The sequence below is a fragment of the Prinia subflava genome, chromosome 9, assembly GCF_021018805.1.
Source record: "Prinia subflava isolate CZ2003 ecotype Zambia chromosome 9, Cam_Psub_1.2, whole genome shotgun sequence".
NCBI lineage: Eukaryota > Metazoa > Chordata > Aves > Passeriformes > Cisticolidae > Prinia > Prinia subflava.
This window is the reverse complement of record NC_086255.1, coordinates 11653675-11677204: the sequence shown is the minus strand read 5'-3', so window position 1 is coordinate 11677204 and position 23530 is coordinate 11653675. Positions and strand designations below refer to the sequence as shown.

The 23530-nt window shown below is 36.7% G+C and overlaps 1 protein-coding gene across 3 annotated transcripts in view; it reads left to right on the top strand.

Annotated features, from left to right (window-relative positions):
• Positions 1–23530, top strand: part of SLK (STE20 like kinase) — a 48988-nt gene that overhangs the window by 10406 nt on the left and 15052 nt on the right. For 2 of the 3 annotated variants that reach the window (XM_063405368.1, XM_063405366.1), the window contains exons 2-12: positions 9855–10019; positions 12326–12374; positions 13078–13227; positions 15744–15816; positions 16016–16210; positions 16897–16978; positions 17945–18073; positions 19756–21129; positions 22404–22534; positions 22809–22932; positions 23152–23331. In XM_063405368.1, the coding sequence (XP_063261438.1) occupies positions 9855–10019; positions 12326–12374; positions 13078–13227; positions 15744–15816; positions 16016–16210; positions 16897–16978; positions 17945–18073; positions 19756–21129; positions 22404–22534; positions 22809–22932; positions 23152–23331 (2652 nt within the window). The remainder of the gene's footprint in view (positions 1–9854; positions 10020–12325; positions 12375–13077; positions 13228–15743; positions 15817–16015; positions 16211–16896; positions 16979–17944; positions 18074–19755; positions 21130–22403; positions 22535–22808; positions 22933–23151; positions 23332–23530) is intronic. The other variant, XM_063405367.1, reaches the window with a different exon arrangement.

Below are 23530 nucleotides of genomic sequence, written 5' to 3'. Positions count from 1 at the left end.
CTAATAAAAAGGTATTTGTGGGAAATGCTGGTGGTGTTTTTATCAGCCCGTGGTTCTGCCCCTTAGCACCACTGATACCCATGCTAGGTGCATTTTATTTAGGCATGTCTTTAACTGCAAATTAACTGTAAGCCTATGATTCCGGTTTTAGTTCAGGTGGTGATTCTTTTTTCTACTTTAGGTGTGCTCAATGACTGCTAGAAAAGATTGAAAATTTTATAAGGCTTCCTATTTGGCACTAAATCTACTTTGTATGAGGACAGTACAGAAACTGAACAGAATTTTAGAGTGAATAGGGTGTTTTGAAGTGAGAAGTGGCTTTGATAATTTTTCAAAGGGAATGGAATTCTTCTTTCCCTCTCACTGTACAAATATACAACAAAAGATAGTCCTCTGCTTCAAAAAGCTTTCAGCCTAATAATAAATTAAAAAAAATAAACCTGAGAGAGAGAGGGAGAAGAAGAATAAAGAGATGAGGTCGTTTTTCCCGAACAATACCTCCCTCTAAGAGCTGTGCAACATCAGTTCTTGGGGACATGGACAAAATAAAGCTATAAAGCTTCCATAATTCCATGGAAAGTAACATTGCCACACTGTTATGAGGCAAGAACAGTACTTCCTCCTGAATATCTTGTGTGCTTAATTGTTTAATGTTACTGTGACTCTCAACAGCCCTGTCAGAGGAAGAACAATGTTCCAATGTTACGTGAAAACCTTCTATTGATAAAAGTTTGTTAGCTGCAAATGTCTGAGTAAACAGCAGGTTTTCCTTGCATATTTTGTGCATTGAGCTTTTCAAAGACTTGAAGGATTTTGTCTTGATTTGTTTATATGGATTTTTTAAAAATAATTTTATCAAGTAATGCAATTATTTCCATGGCCATTTGTGTTTATCAGTAACATTCGAGGTAAATTCTGAACAAATTACTAACTAATCAATAAAATGTCAAACAGCAAGTGCATAAAACATAAGAATTCGAAAAATATCAGCAGCATGCTTCTAAATTAAATTTTCCTTTGAAATCTGCTGATAAGTAATAGGATTTGCATTCATATAGTTTCCTAGAGTAGTCAATTTTCATAATTGGATAGTTGTTTAAATTCAACAATTAAAAAAACCCCAACAAACGAAACAGTTAATCTGAAAGGCAGCATCAGAAAGCAGCATATTCCACTACTGTGTTGAATATGAATGAAGTTCATTTACAGAACCCAGGATGCTATTTTTGTGGTACTTGAATAGCCAGTTGTCAAGGAATACCAAATATTTATTGAGAAGGCTCTTTCTCATCTCTTGAGATTTTGTATTTGCAGCACAAAGGAAGCCAGCTCATCTAAACTGTGTGAGGCACCTTTTGGAATTTCATTTTGTGCTTGTGAGGTGCTGTGTAACTTTAGGGTCAGGATTTACAACACAAGAGAAACTACTGGCAAGTCATAGACTGTACTAGCATTAAATAGCATATACCAGCAGAGTGAATTTTATAATTAATAAAGTTTGTTATGGTAGGGCTGACTTGAAAATAACTTGTTTATGTTACATAGTGTTGAATGACACTGGCTTAACTGTTGATTTCTTTGTTATTGATGCTGTCTTTGCAGTTGGTTTCTGTTGGATTGTCTTAGAGATGTGTATGTAAGGAACCAATGACTCCCTTATAGAATTCTAAATTTTATTTAAAAATACATCAATAACATAAATAGAATATGAATTAGTTTCTGTAATGATTTTACTTAAAAGTGAGGGATAATGATGTAAAGCTTTTTTAGTTAAAACTTTCTAAAGCTACTCTACTTCTTTCTTTTACTCCTTCCAAAATAGAGGAAGTTTCATTTCTACAGACTAGAGTATGCATGAAGCAACAGAATATATGCTTTGATAGTTTTGCAAGAGCTGCTGCCAGTTTCAGTGTGGTATTCATGTACTGTTTCATTTCCTTTCCCTCTGCTACAACTGTGTCTCTTTGTAAAACACTGAATCTTGAACTGCCTATATAGTTTATATTTTTCCCTTGAAACATACGAAGTATTCTTCATTGTTCATTTTAGGAGGGCAAAGACTAAAAGGGGGTGATGATGCTTCATTCATCTTGTTTAATTTAATCTTTCCCCTCTGGCTGTTTAACTGTGCTGATTGTGAAATTTGAATATGGCTCACATTGCAGTATCAAATTATACTGAACCTTTTCTCAAATTGGCCATATAGTTGAGCTAGTAAGGTGTTTACACTTTAAATGACAGTTAAGTTACATCTGTTATAGGTCATCATCTTCTGCAATAAATACATCAAATAAACTGTCTTAGTGCAGATCTTTTAATGCCTTCCTTCTGCTATATGAATTGTAGAGTTTTTAATAATATTCTTTACTTTTTTGACAGCAAGTTTTTTAAACTTAATGACTATGCCACATTGCATTTCTATGACTATGTAGTTTCCCTAGTAACATGTCAGAAGGCCTTTGTTAAAGGGTTTGGAAAGCCCAAAGCTGTCATTTTTCTTTCTTTATTGTTTTGTTGACTTGTTGATACCCAGTTAGGAAGGACAGGATTTTCCATGCTCAAGTCAGACGCACTGCTTTTTTCGTGTTTTGTCAGAATGAATGGCTGTGCTGGGTCAGCAAACAGCTGCAGCCATCTTGCATCTGATCTGGCTAAAAAGCTCTGGACAAAGCAGATCCCAGTTGTGTTTTGTAACTTAACTCCGAGGAATTGTGGGTTGACTGAGCCACTCTATGAAAAAAAAAAAAAGGGGACAAAAAAGGAGTATAATAGATCTGTGCTTGTACATCTGTGGATGTATGCTAGTCTGCAAAGTGTGAGTAAACAAAATGACTTGGTGCTTTGTGAAGCCAAAAGACTCAGGGGTGTCTCTGTCTGTGGAAGGCTCCAGGGTGAGCTTTTACAGCTCCAAACATCTCCTTGGGAGAAGGGGCTAGCAGGAGTAATGCTGGCTCTGGACTCCAGTGAACTAAAGCTTGTTACAAATGTTAAGCGATTACAAGCAAGATTATAGCAAAAACTTCCCAAGTGAAGGACTTGGAGGTTTTTAAAGTCCCATGTTCGGACAAATCATAAAATTATCAAAAGCAAATCATAAAATTCTCAAGCTGTCAGTGGGATATTTTCTGATAAAACAACAGTCTGTACACAGCTTCAACTCTGACTTGTTGTTTGTCTTAATTCTAGTGAACAGCTAAAGTCAGTAATCATGGTTTGATTAAAAATTATTTCTTGATAACATTGTTTCTTAGAAGCATTCCTAATTATGGCATTTGGAATAAAGATGTGTTTATTATTGGAATAGACTGAATTCCAAGCTGTAGTCACTAAAATAAATTGGTACGCATTAAGCATTATGTTATTTTTTTTCCTAATGTCACAAAACCAAATAAATAACTGTAGGATGTTTGTAATCCAAGATGAAGATCCACTGTGTTACTGTCTTCCTGGGAGGTTTTAAGTTAGTTTGGGGCTGACATTGCTGCTGGATAAAACTGAGAACCTCTGCCAGCAACTGTTGGTGTCCTCTGCAGGGGAAAGATACTGGCAAAGCAGCTTAGCACTGTGGGGATAAATCTCAATTTGTCACACCTCCCCCTTCTCAAGTTTAGGAGTTGATTGTAATGCAGTATTGTGTGTTTTAATGCTGCTTTAGCAAGTAAGGTGTCCAGTTATTGTAACTGAATTTGGGGAAAAAATACCAGTCCTTTGCACATACACCTCTGATCCCACCTAATGCTTTAGTTAGAAATGTTTTCCCAATATTGTCAGCTGGTTTTCCCTGTTGCTTTTATGAAAGCCATCATACAGCAAGAGAAGGGAAAATAAGATGTGTTATTAGAGAACAGCATAGCTGTTTTCTTCTTGCCAGTATTTAGCAATTTTTTCTTATTTTTTTACTCTGTGTCTTAAATATATTTGCTTAAATAAGAATTATACTGAAATCTGATCTTTTCTCCTGTGTTAAGTTTACTCTAAAGGATTGTTTCAGGTATTTTGCACATATTTGCCAGTTCAGCTCATGTACTTTTTAAAGATGAATATAAGTATTCCTTTTAATTTCAGTGGCACAAAGCATGTGCAGTCAGGATGGGAACTCTGCTTAGCTACTGCACAAAATACCACAGAATTAATGAGACTATTTAGTGGGAAACATGAGGTTAAACATGAAATTTATATTTCATACCACTCCCAAAAATAACTTGTGGAATCCTCAGAAACCAACTGTGGAGGAAGCAGAAGAACCACAGCAAGTACGAAGTACAAGGATAATGTTAAAAGAGTGAAGTTGTCATGGAAACAGCTCCCAAACGAGCATAGCCACAAAGGCAGCACCAGACCACAGGATCATAAAGATGTTTCAGCAGTCAGGGTTGAACTCTGGCCTCTACTTTCATAGGAATAGCATTTGCTTGTAGGAAATAGAGGCACTTTTATCTGTATTTCTATTTAACTTTTGTTTTTGTTTTTTTTTTCTCCCCTGGCATTAAACAGGGAAACTGAATTTAAAGAACTTCTTTTTAAGCAGAAGAAACTGTATAGTAGGGTAGCTGTGATAAATTGTGCAGGCTGGGAAAACGTTTGGCTGATCAGCTGTAGTTCAAGGGTGTATCATCTTCTTTGGGAGATACTGTCCTTTCACTGTCTTTTGAATAGATCTTCTGTCTTGTCTTTTCAACAAGTTTCAGCAGGTATAACTGAAGTTTGCTGGTTTTTAGTTCCTTGGGCCAACCGTATCTATAATGGAACAAAAAATTGAAATTATCTCCTTTTTACAAATTTATTATGGTGTGTTTTCAAACATTGTGCAGTGCAGATTCTTGTAAAGAAACAACTTCTTTGAAATGACTGACTCATCTTAATTTCCAGAAATCTGTGGAGGTTCCTGTCTTCTTCATTGGCTGAACTTGTGATTTGTTGTTAAAATTGTGGTTTAATATTGCAAGAGTAGCTATTTGCTCCTGAATTCAAACTGATACTTTTAATGACATTTTTTAACATTTAGTGTTAGAATTAATGCTTCCTTTTATCTGACTAAGGTAGACTTCTTTTCTAAAATTCACTGATAAAGAACACCTTTCCATGTTTTTGAAAAGCAGCTTGAACACTTCATACTGGTCAATCATGCAGGAATTTTTTAGTTTCAAAATGTACAGGACAATTTTAAATATGGTAGAGGAAACTTAAAAAAACCAAAAGTCAACTGTAGTTGTTTCAGTAGGTCACAGTAGTACTTATATTTGTATTTGATAGAGCTGCTAAAGTTTAAAATGAGAGCAATTTTTTTTCCTTAATTCGTATATTCTAAGAAAGATTGAAATCTCCACTTTGTGGTATCTCAGAGAAACTCAGAGCTCCTGGCTCTGTTGTACAAGGCCAGCTTTTCAGTACTGATTACCCAGGCACTGTCAGAAAATTTATGTGGAGCTAGATCTGACAACCCCAATTTTACACAAAAGTGGAACTTTTTTATGTGAGAAAAACATACTGTGCTGAATAGGGATGTGTGTATTTTCCCCCTTTTGACAACTTTGATGATCCATGTTTATGACTATACCGTTTCGTTGAGAAGAATGAGTCAGAAAGGAAAAGCTTCTTAATTGATTTGTTTTGCTGCCTGCAAAACATGCAGTGGGGTTATGTAACATCTCACAAGAGATCAGGCATCAGGAGCAAAGGTGATGAACAATTTTCTCTCTTGTGTCTCAGCTTTGTTCCTGGCTGGTTGAACAAGAGATGAAGGATGCACTTAACTTTTTTCAGTTGTAAATATTGTTTAATTTTTAAAGCTGCATTGCAGAGGAGATGCATAGTTGGGAAGGAAGCGTTTGTTGGTGATAGGAAACTGAAACAGCTCCTCACAAGCAAGGCTGAAACTTCATATTGGTCACCAGAAGATGAAAGGCTATGTGTTATCTCTGAGCTGTAATCCTATTACTCTGGAGCAGGAGCTCTGCTCTCCCTGCTGTCCAGGGCCGGGAATATGCAACTTCTTGGCCTACTGCCCAGATAGTAAACTACCTTTTAATATTCTGCTGTCAGTCTCTTCAGAAAGCTTCTGCCTCTAGAACTTACATTTAGTTATGTGATACCATGCAAAGATCTGGCATTGTTAGGGGGGAGTCACTAATTTCCCATACTTGTAGGCCCTGGTTTTGTGTGGAATGGTTATTCTTCTTTCTTGAGTTGTTTTCAGATTTCTGCAATGCTTTTGTTCATTACATGTACATTGCCATTCTGATGTAAGGGATGTAGGTTCAGACAAATTCATTTGCAAGTTGTAGTTTTTAAGATTATTTATTCTATATAACCCTGCAATCCATCTCTGTCAAAGTATTTACTGTAGAATTAAGTGTGTTTTTCTGTGCATTGACAGCTGACGAGACTGTGCCACCCATTGCAAGAACCATGCTGTAACATACAGCTGGTTATTTCCTGGTGCATTCTCTCTCCTTAAGTTAAAATGTTTGCTGTAGTAACCTTCAGTACATAATCCAAATAGGAGTTTTACTGAAAGGATTGCAGTATTTGTGTTGTTGCATGTGACAGTCAATAATATCCATGTCATCTTGCATTAGTCAGATCTTGAGGGAATGAGTTATTCCAATTTGGTTTTCATCTATTATGTATGTATCTTTTGAAAAGATCAAATTGTGTTAATGAATCCTTCTAGCCCTTTCTTCCTTGTCTGCACATAACCATTGAAATGCCAGTTTGGATTTCTTAGCATAGGACTGAGGTTTAAGTCACTTAATCACAGACGCAGAAACAAATGTATTTAAGCAGAGCATTTGGAATAAATTGAATTAGTAGTTGAGAGCTAAAATATAGGAAGAAGCTGCTGGGCTACAGCTACTCAGAAGTTGTGCCCTTTCAGAATATGTCCTGTAACATAAATGGCAGATTGACTTTAAGTGTTGGTGTACCTAAATGCAGAATTTCCATGTGCAAATCAAGACTGCATCTACACAATCATTTCTGCTCTGGCTCTGACCTTTGGAGAACGTGGAAAAAGAAAGACTTCAGCCAAAGTTTAGAAAAAACAAACATGCCCACACAAAGTTGCAAATGCTTTCTGTTCCTCCTAATCCAAAGAGGTTTTTTTCACCCTACAGTACAGTGATTCATAAATCTTGTGCATGAACAGTGAAATCCTTTCCTACACAGTTCGAAAGAGCACGTTACTTACAGTAAGTCAAATAGATGGGTATTCTTTATAGAGTGCATTGTGAGTAGAAATGACTAATGCCTTATTCAAAAAGAACTTTAAAAGATATAGTTTTTTAGGTGAACTTGATGAATACTTAAAATGTTTCATCAGAAATACCCAGTGGAAATCTGCTAATTCTAAAGCTTTTTTCTTTTAAGAGATAGAAAAAAGTCTGTATCTAGACCTAAAAAATGTTACTATTTTAAGTCAGAACAAAAACAAACATTTGTTTTGTTTATAATTAAGATGCTCATAAAGATAACCACACTGTCTCTATAATAATTCATGGTTTGTAATGAGGTGTTTTAATAGAGCTGCCAGAAGGAGGAATAGTAGAAGCTTACTCAGAGCAGATTTCTAGTTACTTTAAGCAAAAGGATCTGGGAAAAATCAAAATACAAAGTGTTCTGTCAGTAGAAAAAACCAATACATGCTGTAAATGCAGGAAACTCTCGAGCATGTAATCATTCACATTAAACTTAAAATGCTGTTCTTGCTCAAAGGTGAAACTGAATCTGGAAGCAGTAACATCCCTTATCTAATGTAGATGGTTTTATTTAAACAAGATATTACTGCCATTATATAGTTTGTAAGCAGATTCACGTAAAAGTTAATTTCAGCTTTATTTTGTTAAGTATCTGTTAGGGTGCAGTGAAGAGTGTGTGGCCATGTATGCTTCAAAGAAGTACATTTACAGTTAAAATTTGAGTTCTTTAGCAAGGTGCTTTAAAAACCATTTTTCTGCATATGTAAAGCTACCAAGTCTAATTCTGTTGTGGTCAGACATCTGTTTCACTTTTTGTGTTTAATTTACAGTGCAGCTGTAGAATAGGAAGGTTGGTCTTTCATTCTTGCTACAAAGCATAAAACCAAAACAAACGTTGTTTGCGTTACTAAGCAGACCTTTTCCTTTTTATTATTAGAATGTGTGTTGGAAAACTTCTCAGTAGTTGGTTTTCAAATCATGTTATACAGATTCTTTATCTTTGTTGTTAAACATGGGAGGGCAAATATTGAGGTTGGGAAGATTTGGTTGGTTTTTGTTTTGGAAAGAATATTGAGATAAAAGGAAATGTAATGGAAAACCTTTACCCTCAACATGAGATGAATCAGCTGGGACTACGTTTTATAAGTGTGTTTTGCTGTTACACTGAATGTTAAGATAAACATTTATCTTTAAATGTTTTATTATCTTTTGCCACATTGAGAGAATTATTTATAGCTGTGCAAGTAATAATATTTAGACCATCAAAATTATTCTTGAAAATTCTTACTTACTGTCTGATGCCAGCTTTTGTCCAATACTGGTATGAAGTCATTAGCTGACACAGTTCAGGCTTTGGGATTTTGCTGTGTCCTGTCCTGGGATCATCCCAAATAGGTTTGGGCCCATGCACAATCCACACCAGCAGACAGAGGATGAACCACTTTGTGATACTTCACATCAGAAGTTGGAATGCCCCTTGTAGGTCCTTGTCTTTTACTGCTTTGGAGAGAGCCCGTGTCCCTCCTTGCCATTTAATTTCATTTGAATGTCAGAAATTCAGTGGAGTAAATGTAGGACTTTGCTTCGTGCTCTTCACATGCAATGGGTGAAGTAGACTTCAGTCCTGCACTTCATTTATTCAGAGGTAATCACTGGAAGTGTCACTACTTGACAGAATAGTGTTTTTATGAGGGCTTGAGAAAAATGCTCTTTATTGTTTAAAGCTTGCTGCAGCTTGGAATTGAGCATTTCTTCAAACATAACTTAGGAGAGAATTATTAGAGAGTGTATGTATTTTTTATGATTAGGTTTCAGCAGTGTTCTTTAATAAGTAATTATAAAGAAATGCTTTGCCATTGAAATAAGTCACCCGACTTGTCTGTAATTTCTTATGTTTGAAAAAAGCCAAAGAAGATTTAAATGCACAGCAGAAATGCCTTTTCTTCTCCTCGGGTACCCAAGTCTGGGTTGTTTTACTCGTTCTGTGGTTCTGTATGGCTGCAGCAGCTGCAGGTCCCTGGTGAGCAGTGGTGGAGCAGAGGCTGGCAGCATTTGCAGTGCCCACCTTGCAGGAGCCCCGTCCGTGGTGGTCCCCCAGGACCAGGACCAGCTTTGCTGAAGCAAAGGGAGCAGAATGCCCAGACTAAGGATGGCCTGGCAGCTCCTTCAGCTGCGAGCCTGGTACAGCCCTGGCTGAAGAGGAGCAGCCTGCTGGCTCCTGGGGCAGGATCCTCTTCTCTGCGTGGCTTTGGGAACAGCGGTGCTGCCACAGCGCGGGCAGAGCCAGAAGGGCAGAAACAGAGGGTGGAGCTGCTTTGTACTCTGCCACGTGTTAACAGATGGTGTTTGAGGAGCACAAAACTTCATCTTAGTAAGGCAGCAATTATTCTGGGCTATTAGTGATGGTTTAATGAATGTGATGAGAATTAAGTATTTTTACATTCTTGTCTTTCATTGTTTCTTGGCCTTGAGAGAAGTTATTAAACCCTTTTTCTATTAGATTTTATCTCCTCTTTAATATGCAGGTGTTCTCTGTAGAGGAGGAAACTAGAAGCAGGAAAGTTCTACAGAAGTGTCAGTAGAGATGCTTTATTTGTGGGGATTTTTGCAGGTGCCAGTTTTCTGGTGAAATTCATGTATATGACTTTTCATTTACAGGCTCAGAACAAAGAAACAAAAGTTCTGGCTGCTGCAAAGGTGATAGATACTAAATCAGAAGAAGAACTTGAAGATTACATGGTGGAGATTGATATTTTAGCATCCTGTGATCATCCTAATATTGTCAAGCTCTTAGATGCTTTCTACTATGAAAACAATCTGTGGGTAGGTATTTTTCCTTTTTTAAATGTTTTTTTCTTATTTCAAAAGGTTATTGAAATTACACTTTTTTAAAAATTAAAATATTAGTTGTCAGATTTCATCTGGGTTGTTACTATTGGGAAACTACTCAGTTTCAAAACTAATTTGTAAATTGTGAGTATGACTTAGGAAATTGTCACTGCAGAATTGTGCTACCCTGAGTCATTTGGTCAGAGGTTTGAATCCACCATGTGGAAATTAGCAGTTCATTTTATGTATCAGAGAGTTCTCAGCCAGTGCTTATTTGTAACAGCAGGACTCAGATTTCAATTACATTAGCACGATTTAAAGTGAGATTGAGAATCCACACCTGAAAAATAAATAATGTGCTGAAAAGGTCAGCCTGTGAAGTTCATACTTTAGATGCCATCAAGTTTATTGGCACTCCCAGGAAGGACAGTTTACCAGGACTGAACCATAATTAATTTACTGAAACCTGGGTATTTGTACCTTGACGTGCAGAGAGCGTGCGTGGGACTGTGTGTCCCTGCTGTGCTACATCCTGGGTATTTGCTTGGGTAGCTTTGGCTGTGACAAAACAGTCTGTACTTTTTGATAATCCAGTGCAATATTTATAGGTGGTTTTGGAATGGTACAAAGAATACATGAGTTGGGTTTTTTTTTTTAATTTATACCTCAAAAAGATACCATGTTTCAGCTACCTAAAACAAGTAAAAGATGATTTCCTGGGGCTCTTACAAATAAGCTTTATCCTTTGAGCAAATGGTGGAAGTGTAATACCGTATTTCCTGATGCACATTTGTTTTGCTATGCTCAAAATTTGGTGATCTCAGTGCAGAGCAAAATATTATATAAAACAGTGGAATAGTGAAAAAATTTCTATGCATAAAGGTCAGCATGAAAGCAAGTAAGGCATAGAGGCACAATATGAAACTGAGTGGGTAGGCTTCACTGGCAGAATAAAAATAGAAGTAAACACTTTGAAAATAAAATTGGAGCTGCATAGTTACGGTGAAATGCAGGGGCTTGAAAGCCACAAGGGTAATGATGTGGTAAATAAACAGAATTTAGTGGGGGCAAAAAAGAGAAGAATGATAGTTGGACAATAAATACACTTTTCCAAGATTAGAAACATGGTTTCTCTAGCAAAGAGACCTTTGTCAGACCAAACTACAATTTTTAGAGAAATAAGATCTTTATGTACAATTTCCCACACTTAGCTACTTTGCACACAGAAGCTTGTAAATGGAACAATGTTTACAGGATTTACAAAGAATTGCATTATATAATATATTTGTTGGTACCATTGTTGTGAGGATTAATTCCAATCATAATTTGAAGGATATATGACATAAGTGTTATGGTGCAAGGTATACTTTGAAGTTTCCTCTTTTATGGGCAATTATACGCTGGTTTTAAAATTACTCTACAGAAAAAAAAATAAGATTCTATTTCCAAGCATATTGACTGCTGAGATTCTGACAAGAACTACTTCTTAGCTCTCAGACAGAAGATTATAATTTATAATATTTGAAGTTCAAATTAAAGAAAAAAAACACATAAGAGTGGGGTATCAATCTTGGATGAGATTTTCTTTCTTGCTCTCCTCATTCTCTTTGTGTCCCCTCTTTCTCCTTTGTATATATTCTTTCTTATCTTCACAGCAGCCTAGTTTGTGCTCAGAAATAATTACAGTATATTTTTGTTTCAAATGGAGACGCAGAACTGGGGATGGACTTGTTCTGGTATTATTACATTCTGGGATAAAGGCCTTGAAGTATTGTAGGCGTGAAAGAAAATGAATGCAAACATCTCAATTTAGTAATTTTCTGTAGCTTTAAAGAATATTTTTCCGTATTTTCATCACATCTGGAACAATATAGGAGATATCATCAGCAACTAGAAAATCATTTAGCTCTTGGACCTTTCAGTCAGAGAGATTACAGTATAGAAGTAGAGCTTAATAACCAAGAAATGAGTTTGCAGGGATTATGTAAATCACATTACAAGGAGTAGGTTTAAACTGACTGTGTCATTATGTTTTATAAGTTTTATTATGCTATTTTATAGTTGGATTAAAACTTTTGTCTGAGGGTCTCGAGGCATTCTTCAAATTATTTGCTTGAGCAGCACAGCCCTGCTTTTAGCTGGGTAACAATACCAGTATTTTGCAGGTTAGTAAAATTTGTTGAGGAGACCAAATAGTCTGAAATTCTCATCTCCCAATAATGCTCCCTTAATGAATGATTCAGTTCAGTGGAACTATTTTAATTTCTAATTTCTGTATTTTTTTATTTGTTTATGTACAGATCCTGATTGAATTTTGTGCTGGAGGAGCAGTAGATGCAGTAATGCTGGGTAAATAAATTGTTTAAACTAATAATGCTAATACCTTAAAATGGTAATATGTACTGTAAGACTTGTTTCGTGTGTGTATTGTTTTGATATACAAATATTTATGTAATTGGTGTGCTGTATGTTTTGAATGTTGGGGTGTAAAATTAGTATTTACACATACAGCTTTCATTTTTAAAGTGTTTATTTACTTTTCTGGGCACATTTTTGTCTCAATCCTTTAGGTGAAAGCAGAGTGTTGTTCTCTGCTTGAGGAGCTCTCTGTTCTTATAATCTGTATGAGCCCCTTTCAGGATCTCCTTCTTCCACTGCCACCTTCCAAATTACATTGTGATAATTCTTTATATTGCATCTTCATTAAAGTTAGGGGGTTTTCTGTACTTACTCCTTAAATTAAGTGAATGTCAATACCAGTAAGTAAAAGATCTGGTCTTTAGCATCTCTGTGTACCACAGAAAAGAACCATTCTCTAAACTGTAGCTTGTTCACAGTTCAGATACATAATTCATAATGAGAAGGGGGTTGGGTTCAAGGAATAAAATCTTTACTGGAAGGTGCAAATATTTTAAGATAGGATTTTTTCTGACATGTGATGCTTGGAATCTGTCAGATTAATTAGTTTTCCCATATATTATTATGGTGTTTGATATGAACATGTAACGTAAAATGCAAAAATGTAGTGATTATTTCTGTCTCTCTCTTGTAGAGCTTGAAAGGCCGTTAACAGAGCCACAGATCAAAGTGGTGTGCAGGCAGACACTGGAAGCTCTGAACTACTTGCATGAGAATAAGATCATTCACAGAGATCTAAAAGCTGGCAATATTCTTTTCACATTAGATGGAGACATTAAACTAGGTAAGCATATTGCAAATAAAACTTTTTTCTGGAACTTGGCATGGTCTTTTGATTGTATTTTTGTTAACCTGTAGTTTGTCAGAGTTCAATATTTACCTACTGAAATACCAATTTAACAATGAGAGGCTTTTCAGAAGCAAGTGGTTTGATACTATCAAGGAAGAAAAAGAAAAAAGCTTGAGCAAATATCCTGACCATACTTGTCACATCTTTCATAGTTCCAAATGAGCACAAGAAGTCGTCATAGGTCTTACTGTTTCTTAGTATAAAGTTCCTGATGATACTTACCTTTACTGTGATAACATCAGAACTTCCCTTTGAAGTTGTTAGTTTGGAAAGGGAACATTCTTCACAATCACCAAAAAGCAGCACCTTGTACTGTTGTCTCTTCCTTTGAGAGAGATATAATAATCTTTATTACCTTGCTTAGTATTTCCATGTCTTTCTCAATTGTTTGTTGCATTGAAATGAAGACAACAGTCTGGAACAAAATTAATACAGTTTACTATTGTTGATTTCTGGGGGGTTTTTAATCTCAGCTTAGGCAGGTCATCCACATTTTTAGTCTGATGGGGATTCCTCCATGCAGAACTGACAAAGGGCTGCTGGTGGTGAATAGCATCCCTTCATTCAGCCAGGAAAGGGCAGGAATTATCTGGATCCACTTTGTTTCAGGAGAAAATGTGTATAAGCTGTCAGCCTTTACAGCGGCTCTGCCCATGGCAGAGTTCCCTGACATCCCCGCCCACTCTCAGGTTTCAAAGCCTTCCCTCTGCATGGGGTGTGATCAGTTCTGTTTCTTTGGATGCATGGAGGGCAGAGGTGGGGAGAATCACAATATTGCCACATGGGACTGGGGCTCTAAATTCACAGCCTTGATACAGACTTTCCTTTTAAATGTGAGCAAGATACGTCCAAATTCAGAAATATATCTCCTGTCTAACTCGTATTGATCACTGTCTCAGCAAGGTACTGTGCACCTTCTCTGTTAGGAAACTGAGAATATTTAAGAACCTGCTTTGCTGTATTGATCAGTTCAGTGTGATTGTGCTTTTCCATGGATCCTTTTTGTACAAGATTATTGCAGGTACACACAATCCTTGCATGTGGCTTTCTTTTAGTCTGCAGAGTACGTGTAACTTCACTGGTGTAGCTTTTCTTTGAAGCCTGAACATTCAGTGGTGCTCTCGGGGTCATAGGCCTGGTGTTTAAATGTAATAGAACCACTGTCTCAGCTTCTTGGCACTGCTGTAAAAGGAACCACAGATCACAGAGGAGTCTCATGGTCAGAGAGAGTCGTTTGTTTCAGTTCATTTCCTCACATGACCTGGCTTCTCCTCATACGGACTTGGAACTATTTTAAGATTTTGGCAAGCTTAGCTGGTACACAGCACCTTGCAGGCTGTCAAGATACTACTTAACAGTTCAGACCACAGGGAGATTTCTTCCTCACGTGCATTTGGTGATGCATTCAGGTTTGCTAATTAACATTTCTAAAAAAAGATGCAATTTAATTATGAAAAATGTACAGCATCCCTTAAAAGGAGCATTTTGCTCCTTATAAACTACTTGTATTTGGATTCTGTTATACAAAGAAATGAGTAATTCCTTGTTTTACATGTGTGAATGGCAAGTAAATTTCTTTTACTGCATTTTATTTTTACATGGATATGAGTTTTATTATTTCAATACCCGTAGTCCCTCAAAATTTCAATTTTTTGCCTTTGACCAATAGGTTTTAGTCCTGATATTTTTTTCAGAGCAAAATTAGACTGCTCAAGTATTGAGCCTATCAAGCAATTTTGTACAGATTAAAGATGGCAACATATGGCTCTTTGTCCCTTTTCTCTAATCTCTAGATCTCCATTAACAAAATTATGTCTGTTACAAGCATATAACACTTACGTAAATGTCTTCTTTTTTAAGTGAGAGATGTGGTGCTTTATAGACAACTAATTGCAAAGAGGTAAAATGGGTTTTTTGGGTAGATATTACATGAAAAGTACATGTGCAAACCTTCAGGTCTTCATTATAAAGTGAAAAATCATGTGGAAAGAAACCTGTAAGATGAAAGGAAAATGTAACTTCATGAAAATTTGAGTCCTGAAATTAAAAATTGAATGAGCTGTTGAATTAATGAGATTGTTGATGCCATGTTTGATGAATACAGACTTCATAGGCTAAAGAAATTAATTTCTAATTAAAATAAGTTAATGCACTTTTTCCTGCAGTAAATACAGATTTTGCTTTTGTCTCACCCAGCCTAACAGTAGCATTATGATTTGGTGTTTTTAGAAATGTAGAATAAGTTTTATTCAAGATCTTTTATTATAAATGCTAGAAAACCATGGCCCTTGGCTATCAGAACACAAATATTTTTCTCTCACTTTGAAGTTTTAATACTGAAGAATGTTTGCTCTGGAACATATACCAATTTTAAGGACAATTGTAAAGTAAAAAAAAATACAGCATGTGTTCCCCCACCCTGTTAATGGTATTGTACTGTTTGCTTTAAGCGGATTTTGGAGTATCAGCTAAAAACACCAGAACAATACAAAGAAGAGACTCCTTTATTGGTACACCATATTGGTAAGTGCACTCTTTTGCTGACTTTTTGGTATGAACTAGTACCTTAATGTTACTTTTAATTTGATGCTACAAGCTTGATAAATCCTGTGTAAATATAGTGATGGTCAGATGTGCTTCTAGCAATGCTTCAGTGAATGTCTGTGTTTAGAACTGTTCTCTGAACAGATCAAAAAGCATTTTCTCATGTGCTGTTTTGCAGGATGGCCCCAGAAGTAGTCATGTGTGAGACCTCTAAGGACAGGCCCTATGATTACAAGGCTGATATCTGGTCTCTTGGCATCACTTTAATAGAAATGGCTCAGATAGAGCCTCCTCACCATGAGCTGAATCCCATGCGAGTGCTGCTGAAAATCGCCAAATCTGATCCGCCCACATTGGCACAGCCCTCAAAATGGTTTGTATTTCATTGGCAGCTTTCCCACCCCAATGTGAGGCATTCCAAGCCATTTGTTTGCTCAATTTGATGAGCACAGCACTGTGATGTAGCTTTATGCATTAAGGCAGGTCAATACAATCCCAATATATGTTTGTACATGTGTGTATACGTATATATGTGTATATATGTGTGTGTGTCTTCTCACACAATTTGAATTTATTTTTTTGGTCATAGTTCTGCATAGAAGCTTTTATACAGAAGTGTTTTACAAGTTTTGCCTTAAAATGTATGTGAAATAGCTTTTTTACAAATGTAGTAACAGATCTGAAGGCCATCTAAAAAAGATTGAGTGAAAGGAAACTAAAGCATTTTTATATTAAGAAAATATTTTAAAAAGCCATTATCTATTTGGTCAATTTAATGTCTTCACATGATTCAGTTAGTGATATAGCAGATGAGGTGTATTAATAGTCCAGAGCAAAAAGTAAATTCTTCTGCTAATGGACAAACTTTTTAAAGATTGTATTTGTGCTGTATTGGTCTTGGCATTCCTGTATTCCCTTTATGTTTTCCTGACTCAATAGCAGGACTTGGAATTGCAGTGTAGATTCATGTGGACCTAAAGAATATTTCAGTTTATGTGTTAGTCTGATGTTAAGATAGAAGAGCAACCAACAATCACTGCCTGTTTGCTTGTTGTGTAGGTCATCAGATTTTAAAGATTTTCTGAAGAAATGTTTGGAAAAGAATGTAGATGCAAGGTGGAGTGCAACTCAACTTCTACAGGTAGGAAGAGTTAATTGTTCAGAATTGTTGTTTAAAGGCAAGCATATTTTGTATTTTTTTAAAAATAGAGCAGTATTATAATAACTACTTAAATATTTTCAAATTAGTTGTTTTGCTCACAATCTGTTTTTAAAATTGATCCTTATTTGGTAAAATTTGATTAAACAATACCAAGCACAGATCAAGTTAACATATTTTGCTGTAATATAACTAATTACTTCATGTGAGTAATTATTCTTTGATACTTACAAAGGATGAGGGAGTTGTTTACGTCTGTGGCCAGTTGCTGACAGGTGTTTTAAAAGCTTTAGTGCTCAGCCCTCCTCTGTAATGCTGTCAGTGCAGAACAGCTGAACAGGAATAGATGTGAGCAGGTACATTTGATTGTGTTTAACGTCAGCACCCATTTGCTTTATCCACAATCTCTCTGGCATATGCTGAATAGATTTAAGCAGCAGGGCCAAGCAGAGAAAGAAGATTCAGGCAGTAGGAGAGGAACAGGTACCTGCTTGCTCTTCAAGAAAAGGATATAATTTTAGTTCGTTAGGAACAGTTGTAAAGACAAAGCACATTTTTTCTAGAAAGTATATTTCTAGATAAAGCTTGTCAAGAAATAATTTAACTGTGGAACTGAAATGAAACCTAAATCCAAGAAAAATAAGCTTTTTAAAAATCTTTCTACTTCTATTCTTTGGATTGTGAAAAAGGTCAGTATAAATGAATCATTTGTGTTTTTAGCAAGTTTGGTAGACTACTTATACAGTATATTAGAATACAAATGGTTTGATTTTAAGATTTCTGCAGAAAAAACACATTGGAACAGTTATGTTAATGGTGATTCTTCAAATGTAAGGCAACCAAAGTAACACTTCTCTGAAGATATATTTCTTTCAGTTTATGATTTTCCCACTGTTTACTATGAAGCCACCACTTAATATTGTGCTTGTTTTTTTTTGTTTTCACAAGCATCCATTTGTTACTGTTACTTCAAATAAACCGATAAGAGAATTGATTGCAGAAGCTAAGGCTGAAGTTACAGAAGAAGTTGAAGATGGTAAAGATGAGGATGAAGAAGAAGACACGGAAAATTCTCTGGTCAGTTTAAAATCTCCTTTTTTTAATACGCCTCTGCCAATTTCCCGTGGAAAAATCAGCTTCAGTTGTATTAGCCCAACTTTGACATCAAATCTTCTAGGAATAATATCATAAACATACTCTAAACTTATTACAAAATAAGTAGCCAGCAATTTCAAAATTAGCATGTGTGAACTCCTTAAAAACTACTAATAAATTAGAGCTAATAAAGACTAATATCTTAAGTTTTTTGCATGTATCTGTGATATTTTAAAAATGGGATGTTGATTTTTATGTAAATGGTTTTAAGTCATAATGACTGAGTGAATGAGGAAATGTGTGTTTGTATTCCATAAAGTGTTTAAAATATTAAGAAAGGTATTTGACTGTTATTGCAGTGTGGGTGTCAAAGAAAAGGACAGAACCACATATTTTATAATGAATGTAGTTCTAAAGATGCTTTAAGAATCTTAGAGGATGAATGTGCTTGTTCTGAGGGTGATGTGCAGGGATGGGTGCAGGTTGCAGAGCGCCCAGACCGTGCGCTCCCTGTGCCTCCCAGAGATGCTGTTCCTGCCCTGCTGGAGAAGCCAAGTGCTCAGGCAGGTGCCTCCATTCCCCCCTCACCCATCAGCACGTTCCTCACGTCCCCTGGCTGTTCCCAGCCCACCCCTGGGCTCCAGAGGTGCATCCCCAGCAGCTCCCCTCCCCAGGATCATCCATCTGGGAGGGCTGGGGTGGAGTCCACTCTGGGACTCACTCAAATATCTCACAAGCAGCATGGTAGGAAAGTGTGAGGCACAGCCCTTCATGTTATTTCCTTGGGGTAGTTTTAAACATTGCAACGCAATTTTTACTTAAAAGGAATTGTTTTCTGTATGCTTGGGAAATCCTTAAGGTAGGAAATGCACAATCAAACCTGTGCTTGCTGCAACAGCTAACCTAGGATGTTCCCTATGGAAAATCAGAAGCCTGATCTGCAAATTACAGGGTTCTGGCAGTAAATACAGACAGACAAATATCACAGCCACTTTGAAGAGTGAAAGGGCAATTGTGGTTAAAATGATGCTGTATTACCATATTATTTTGGATGTCTGTATGGAATCTGATAACATTTATTCATATTCTGGCAGCGGCAGTTTCTACAGTGAGGTAACTGTTTCTGTTCTAGTTCTGCACTGCCACTTAATCAGATCTGCTGGAGATTTTCACCATTTTAATGGGGTTTCAACATGATTAAAACCACATGAAAAGTTTTCAGGCATTTTTAGCAAAGAACACAGAGTGAAGCAGAAGAAGGTCTTAATATTGCATTTTATCAGTGCTGCACTAACTAAAACTGCAGTTTCTTCCTTGCCCAGCTGGCACAAAGTTAAGTCTTTCAAATCCAACTGTAGCTGAGTCTGTTGAGGAGCTGAACTGATTAAAGAAAAAGAATGTGAAAAGAAAAAGACCCTTGAAGAGTAGCTGATGACCATGATCTCTTTCCCTTGAAAAGTTTCACAGTGACACTTTTGTTCAGAGCCTGTCTGCAGTTCATGTGCTTGTTCTGTGGTAGTCCAAGTGAAGGACTCTGAGGTTATCAAATTGATATAACTGCATGGGAATACAAATACTGACCTCTGTTTGCATATTCTTCCATGAAACTGTGCTTTGATTAAGTTACAAAATGACTGAATGTTTTTCTTGATTTAATTTTTTAGCAGTTACCTGCAGAGAAACGTGCATCCTCCGACCTTAGTATTGCCAGCTCTGAAGAGGATAAACTTTCACAGAATGCTTCTGCCCTGGAGTCTCTCTCTGAGAAAACAGAAAGTAATGCCATTGAGGAAAAAACAACTGGGGATGAATCTGAGGATATTAAATTTAGGAAAACAGCTGATAACGTACACGATATTCCCATTAGCGATGTGAAAGTGCAGAACGGTTCTTTGCCAACTGGTGAAGATGAGCAAGGCAAAATGGTGCCAGCAGAAAAGAATACAGAAAGCCTGGAAGAAATGCATGAGGATACAGAACCCCAAAAAGGAGGTAAAGAACTTGATGTGGAAATAAAGAATGAACCTAACTTGCAAGTAGAGAAAGAAAATTCTTTGGCAGATGAACAGACAGAAGATGGCAAACTGAAAGTAGTAACTGTAACTGAAGATAGGGTAGAAACTGAAGAAGGCATTTCTAAGGAAACTGGTGAAAAAGAAGAGAAGGAGAAGAGAGTGGATCCCTTGGATGGTGACGAAGAAAAGGTCCCTGCAGAAAACAGAGATGCAGAGCAAAAGGAAGATAAAGGTGAAGCTCAGAAAGAGGCAGTAATAGATACCACTACAGAAACTCTGCCTAATGCCACAGTTAAAGTGTCTGATGCAGAAAAGGAACTAATAAAGCATGGAGTTGACAACATTAAGGAGATAGGTGCTATTGCTGAAACACCCATCAGTGATGGGGATAAAATACCTGAGCTGGAGGATAAGCCAGTGGAAAGTCAGGCTAAGCAGGTCCGTGAGATAATCAGCTCTGAAGAAACTCTATCAGAAAGCCAAGATAAAGTGATCGAAGTAGACAAGAAACTGGCAGAAAGTGAAAATGAGGGTATCAGTAATATAAACAGCACAGAGGAAACAAAGACTACAGACTCTGGGAAAGATATTGTAGACCAGAAGACATTACAGGAGAAACCTGAGGATATTCCTGATAAACCGACTGGTATGGACCAAAATTCAGAAGAGCGTGGAGCTGAGAATATGCAAGAAAACAACATCCAGGTAGACAAAGAACATCCAGCAGTTACCTCTGATGAAATAATGAAGAATAAGCTTCAAGATGCTGTCAGTGAACAAGCTGATGACTCTGAAGTCACTCCAGTCCCCAGTATTAGTATCAGCACTGAAGAAAATGAGAAGGTCAAAACAGATAATCAAGGCAATATTGAGACTTTACAGCAACTGGAATCGGAGAATTTGAAGGAAAATGATGCGGATTCAGGCACTGGTTCTACAGCTGATAACAGCAGCATTGATTTGAACTTGTCCATTTCTAGTTTCCTTAGTAAAAACAAAGAGACAGGATCAATATCTTTACAGGTAAGTGTAAGCATGTATTTTTTAATATAAAATCTTGTGTATGCAACCCTGAAATTATCTCCGAGTGTTACCTTGAGGGAGAAACCAGTATGGCACATTATACAAAGCTTTGTAGAAACCAAAGTATTCTAAATTGCACCGCACAAGAATATCTAGATTATGTGCAGTTATGCTAATTAGTTTCTTATTGAATCACATAATTGTGTAACCTGTATAATACAAGTGTAACAATATTAAACATGAAGATTTGTGAACGGTTGTAGGTCAGAGCTGATACTCAAGAAGACCAGCTAAATGCACAGAATTCTTGTTCAGTGGGAAAAATCTCTTGGAACATCTAATCTTATACTGAATTCCTGTCACTTCTATCTTCTGTCTCTGTTTGGATTTGGCAGACCCAAGGCAAACATTCTGCTGGATTTGCTTATTCCAATCAGTGTTCCCCTGTGGTTGTATTGTGTCCATGCAGTTATGTCACTGTGAATGAGCTTACTAGGAAGAAGCAAATTCCAGACTATGAACTATTTGTAGTCTTTGTAGTATTATTATTATTTGTATTCATATATATTCATATATTTATAGCCATGTTAGGGTAGTAACTGTGTAACGTGGGCTCGAATGGAGGAAAAACAAACCTAGAAAGACAAACAAACAGAAAAATCATAGATTGGCATAGCTGTGCTAAACATGAGGGTGTTGCAGTTCCCTGACACAATGGAGATGGTGCAGTTTCAGCTGGGGTCCCTCTCCTTGCAATGAAACAACAGCAGCTCTGATAATTGAGACTTCTCCACTAGTCAGCAAGATCATTTTGGCTAATACATATCAATAAAAAAATAAATCATTTATGTCCAAAGCAGGAGGAAGTAGGTGAGTAAATTGTTATCCTGTTTCAGAAGTGGTTTTCAGAATTAAATACCTGTTGGTGACTGGGGAAGTCGTGGTCAAAAGCAAACAGTGAATGCAGCTATCTTCAGCTCTTGAAAATAAAACTGCATCAGTTCTCCTCAGAGTTTCTGGCTTAATTTTTTTTTCTTCTGTTACTTTGGGTAATCAGTAATTGCAGTTTTCCTTTCCTTACTAGAAAGTTTCAGTTTATTGGAATTTTCCAAATTACTACTTGATTAGTGAGGCACCAGGTAAGTGAGAAGGACTTTTGTTTACTGGATAGAAGACATTTCCAGAAATGTTTGATATAATTCAATATTAAGAAAAAGAAGGGAAAAGAATACAACCTAAAGAAACATGAAATAACTTACCAATACTTAATTTAGGAAACTAGAAGGCAGAAGAAAACGTTAAAGAAGACTCGGAAGTTTGTCGTTGATGGAGTAGAAGTGAGTGTAACCACATCAAAAATAGTTACTGAAAATGATTCAAAAAGTGAAGAAATGCGATTTCTACGGTAAGTGTTTCTAAAAGTAAAATTTTCAAGAGGTTAGCAGCTGATATTTTTTTCTTTGAATAAAACAAGGAGGGGTAATGATCTTATGTCAGTAATATTTGGGGATTAATTTACAATTTTTTTAATGGAAGTGAGTGTAAAGTATTTCTTATTAAGACAATCAGTTAAAAATTAGTTTTACTGGGCCTAAGTTGTCACTGGTCCTTTTCATCTTTTGCCATTTTCCACTTCTTTTATTCTCTCATCAGTATTAACTGTTCTTTGTCCTTGTTAGACGTCAAGAGCTGAGAGAGCTGAGACTTCTTCAGAAAGAGGAGCAGAGAGCCCAACAGCAGCTCAGCAATAAACTTCTGCAGCAGCGAGAGCAGATGTACAGACGTTTTGAACAAGAAATGACAGTGAGTTTCTGCATTTTGGTGCCCTTAAAATACGACATCTTGATGGAGCAGGCAGAATAGTGCTAACAGCAGTCAGGTGTTTCCTGCCATGATGGCTCTAGCTTAGCCTTCATTCTGTAATAAAAGCCAGTATTGTCCATTGTGGGGTGCTGCTGTGCTACAGCACTTCACTTAACAGGACTTAACTTTCTAAAAGAAGGTGCCAAATTATTTTTGCAGAGTAAAAAGCGACAGTATGATCAAGAGATAGAGAACCTGGAGAAGCAGCAGAAGCAGACAATTGAGCGCCTGGAGCAGGAGCACACGAATCGCTTGCGAGATGAGGCAAAGCGCATCAAGGCCGAGCAGGAGAAGGAGCTGTCCAAATTCCAGAATGTGCTGAAAAACAAAAAAAAAGAGGTAAGAGGTGATGCTAATAGAGAAAATAAGGAGTATGGGCATAGCAAACAGTTGAGATTAGGTCTCCCAGAAGCCTTGTCATGCCTGTGCTGTACTGAGGTTTGGAAGTGTCGCTACCAGTCAGAATTGTTTTGTTTAATTGCCTAAAGTGAAATACAAACAGCTGACAGGAAGCTTGAGGTATTGACTTAAAACCTTG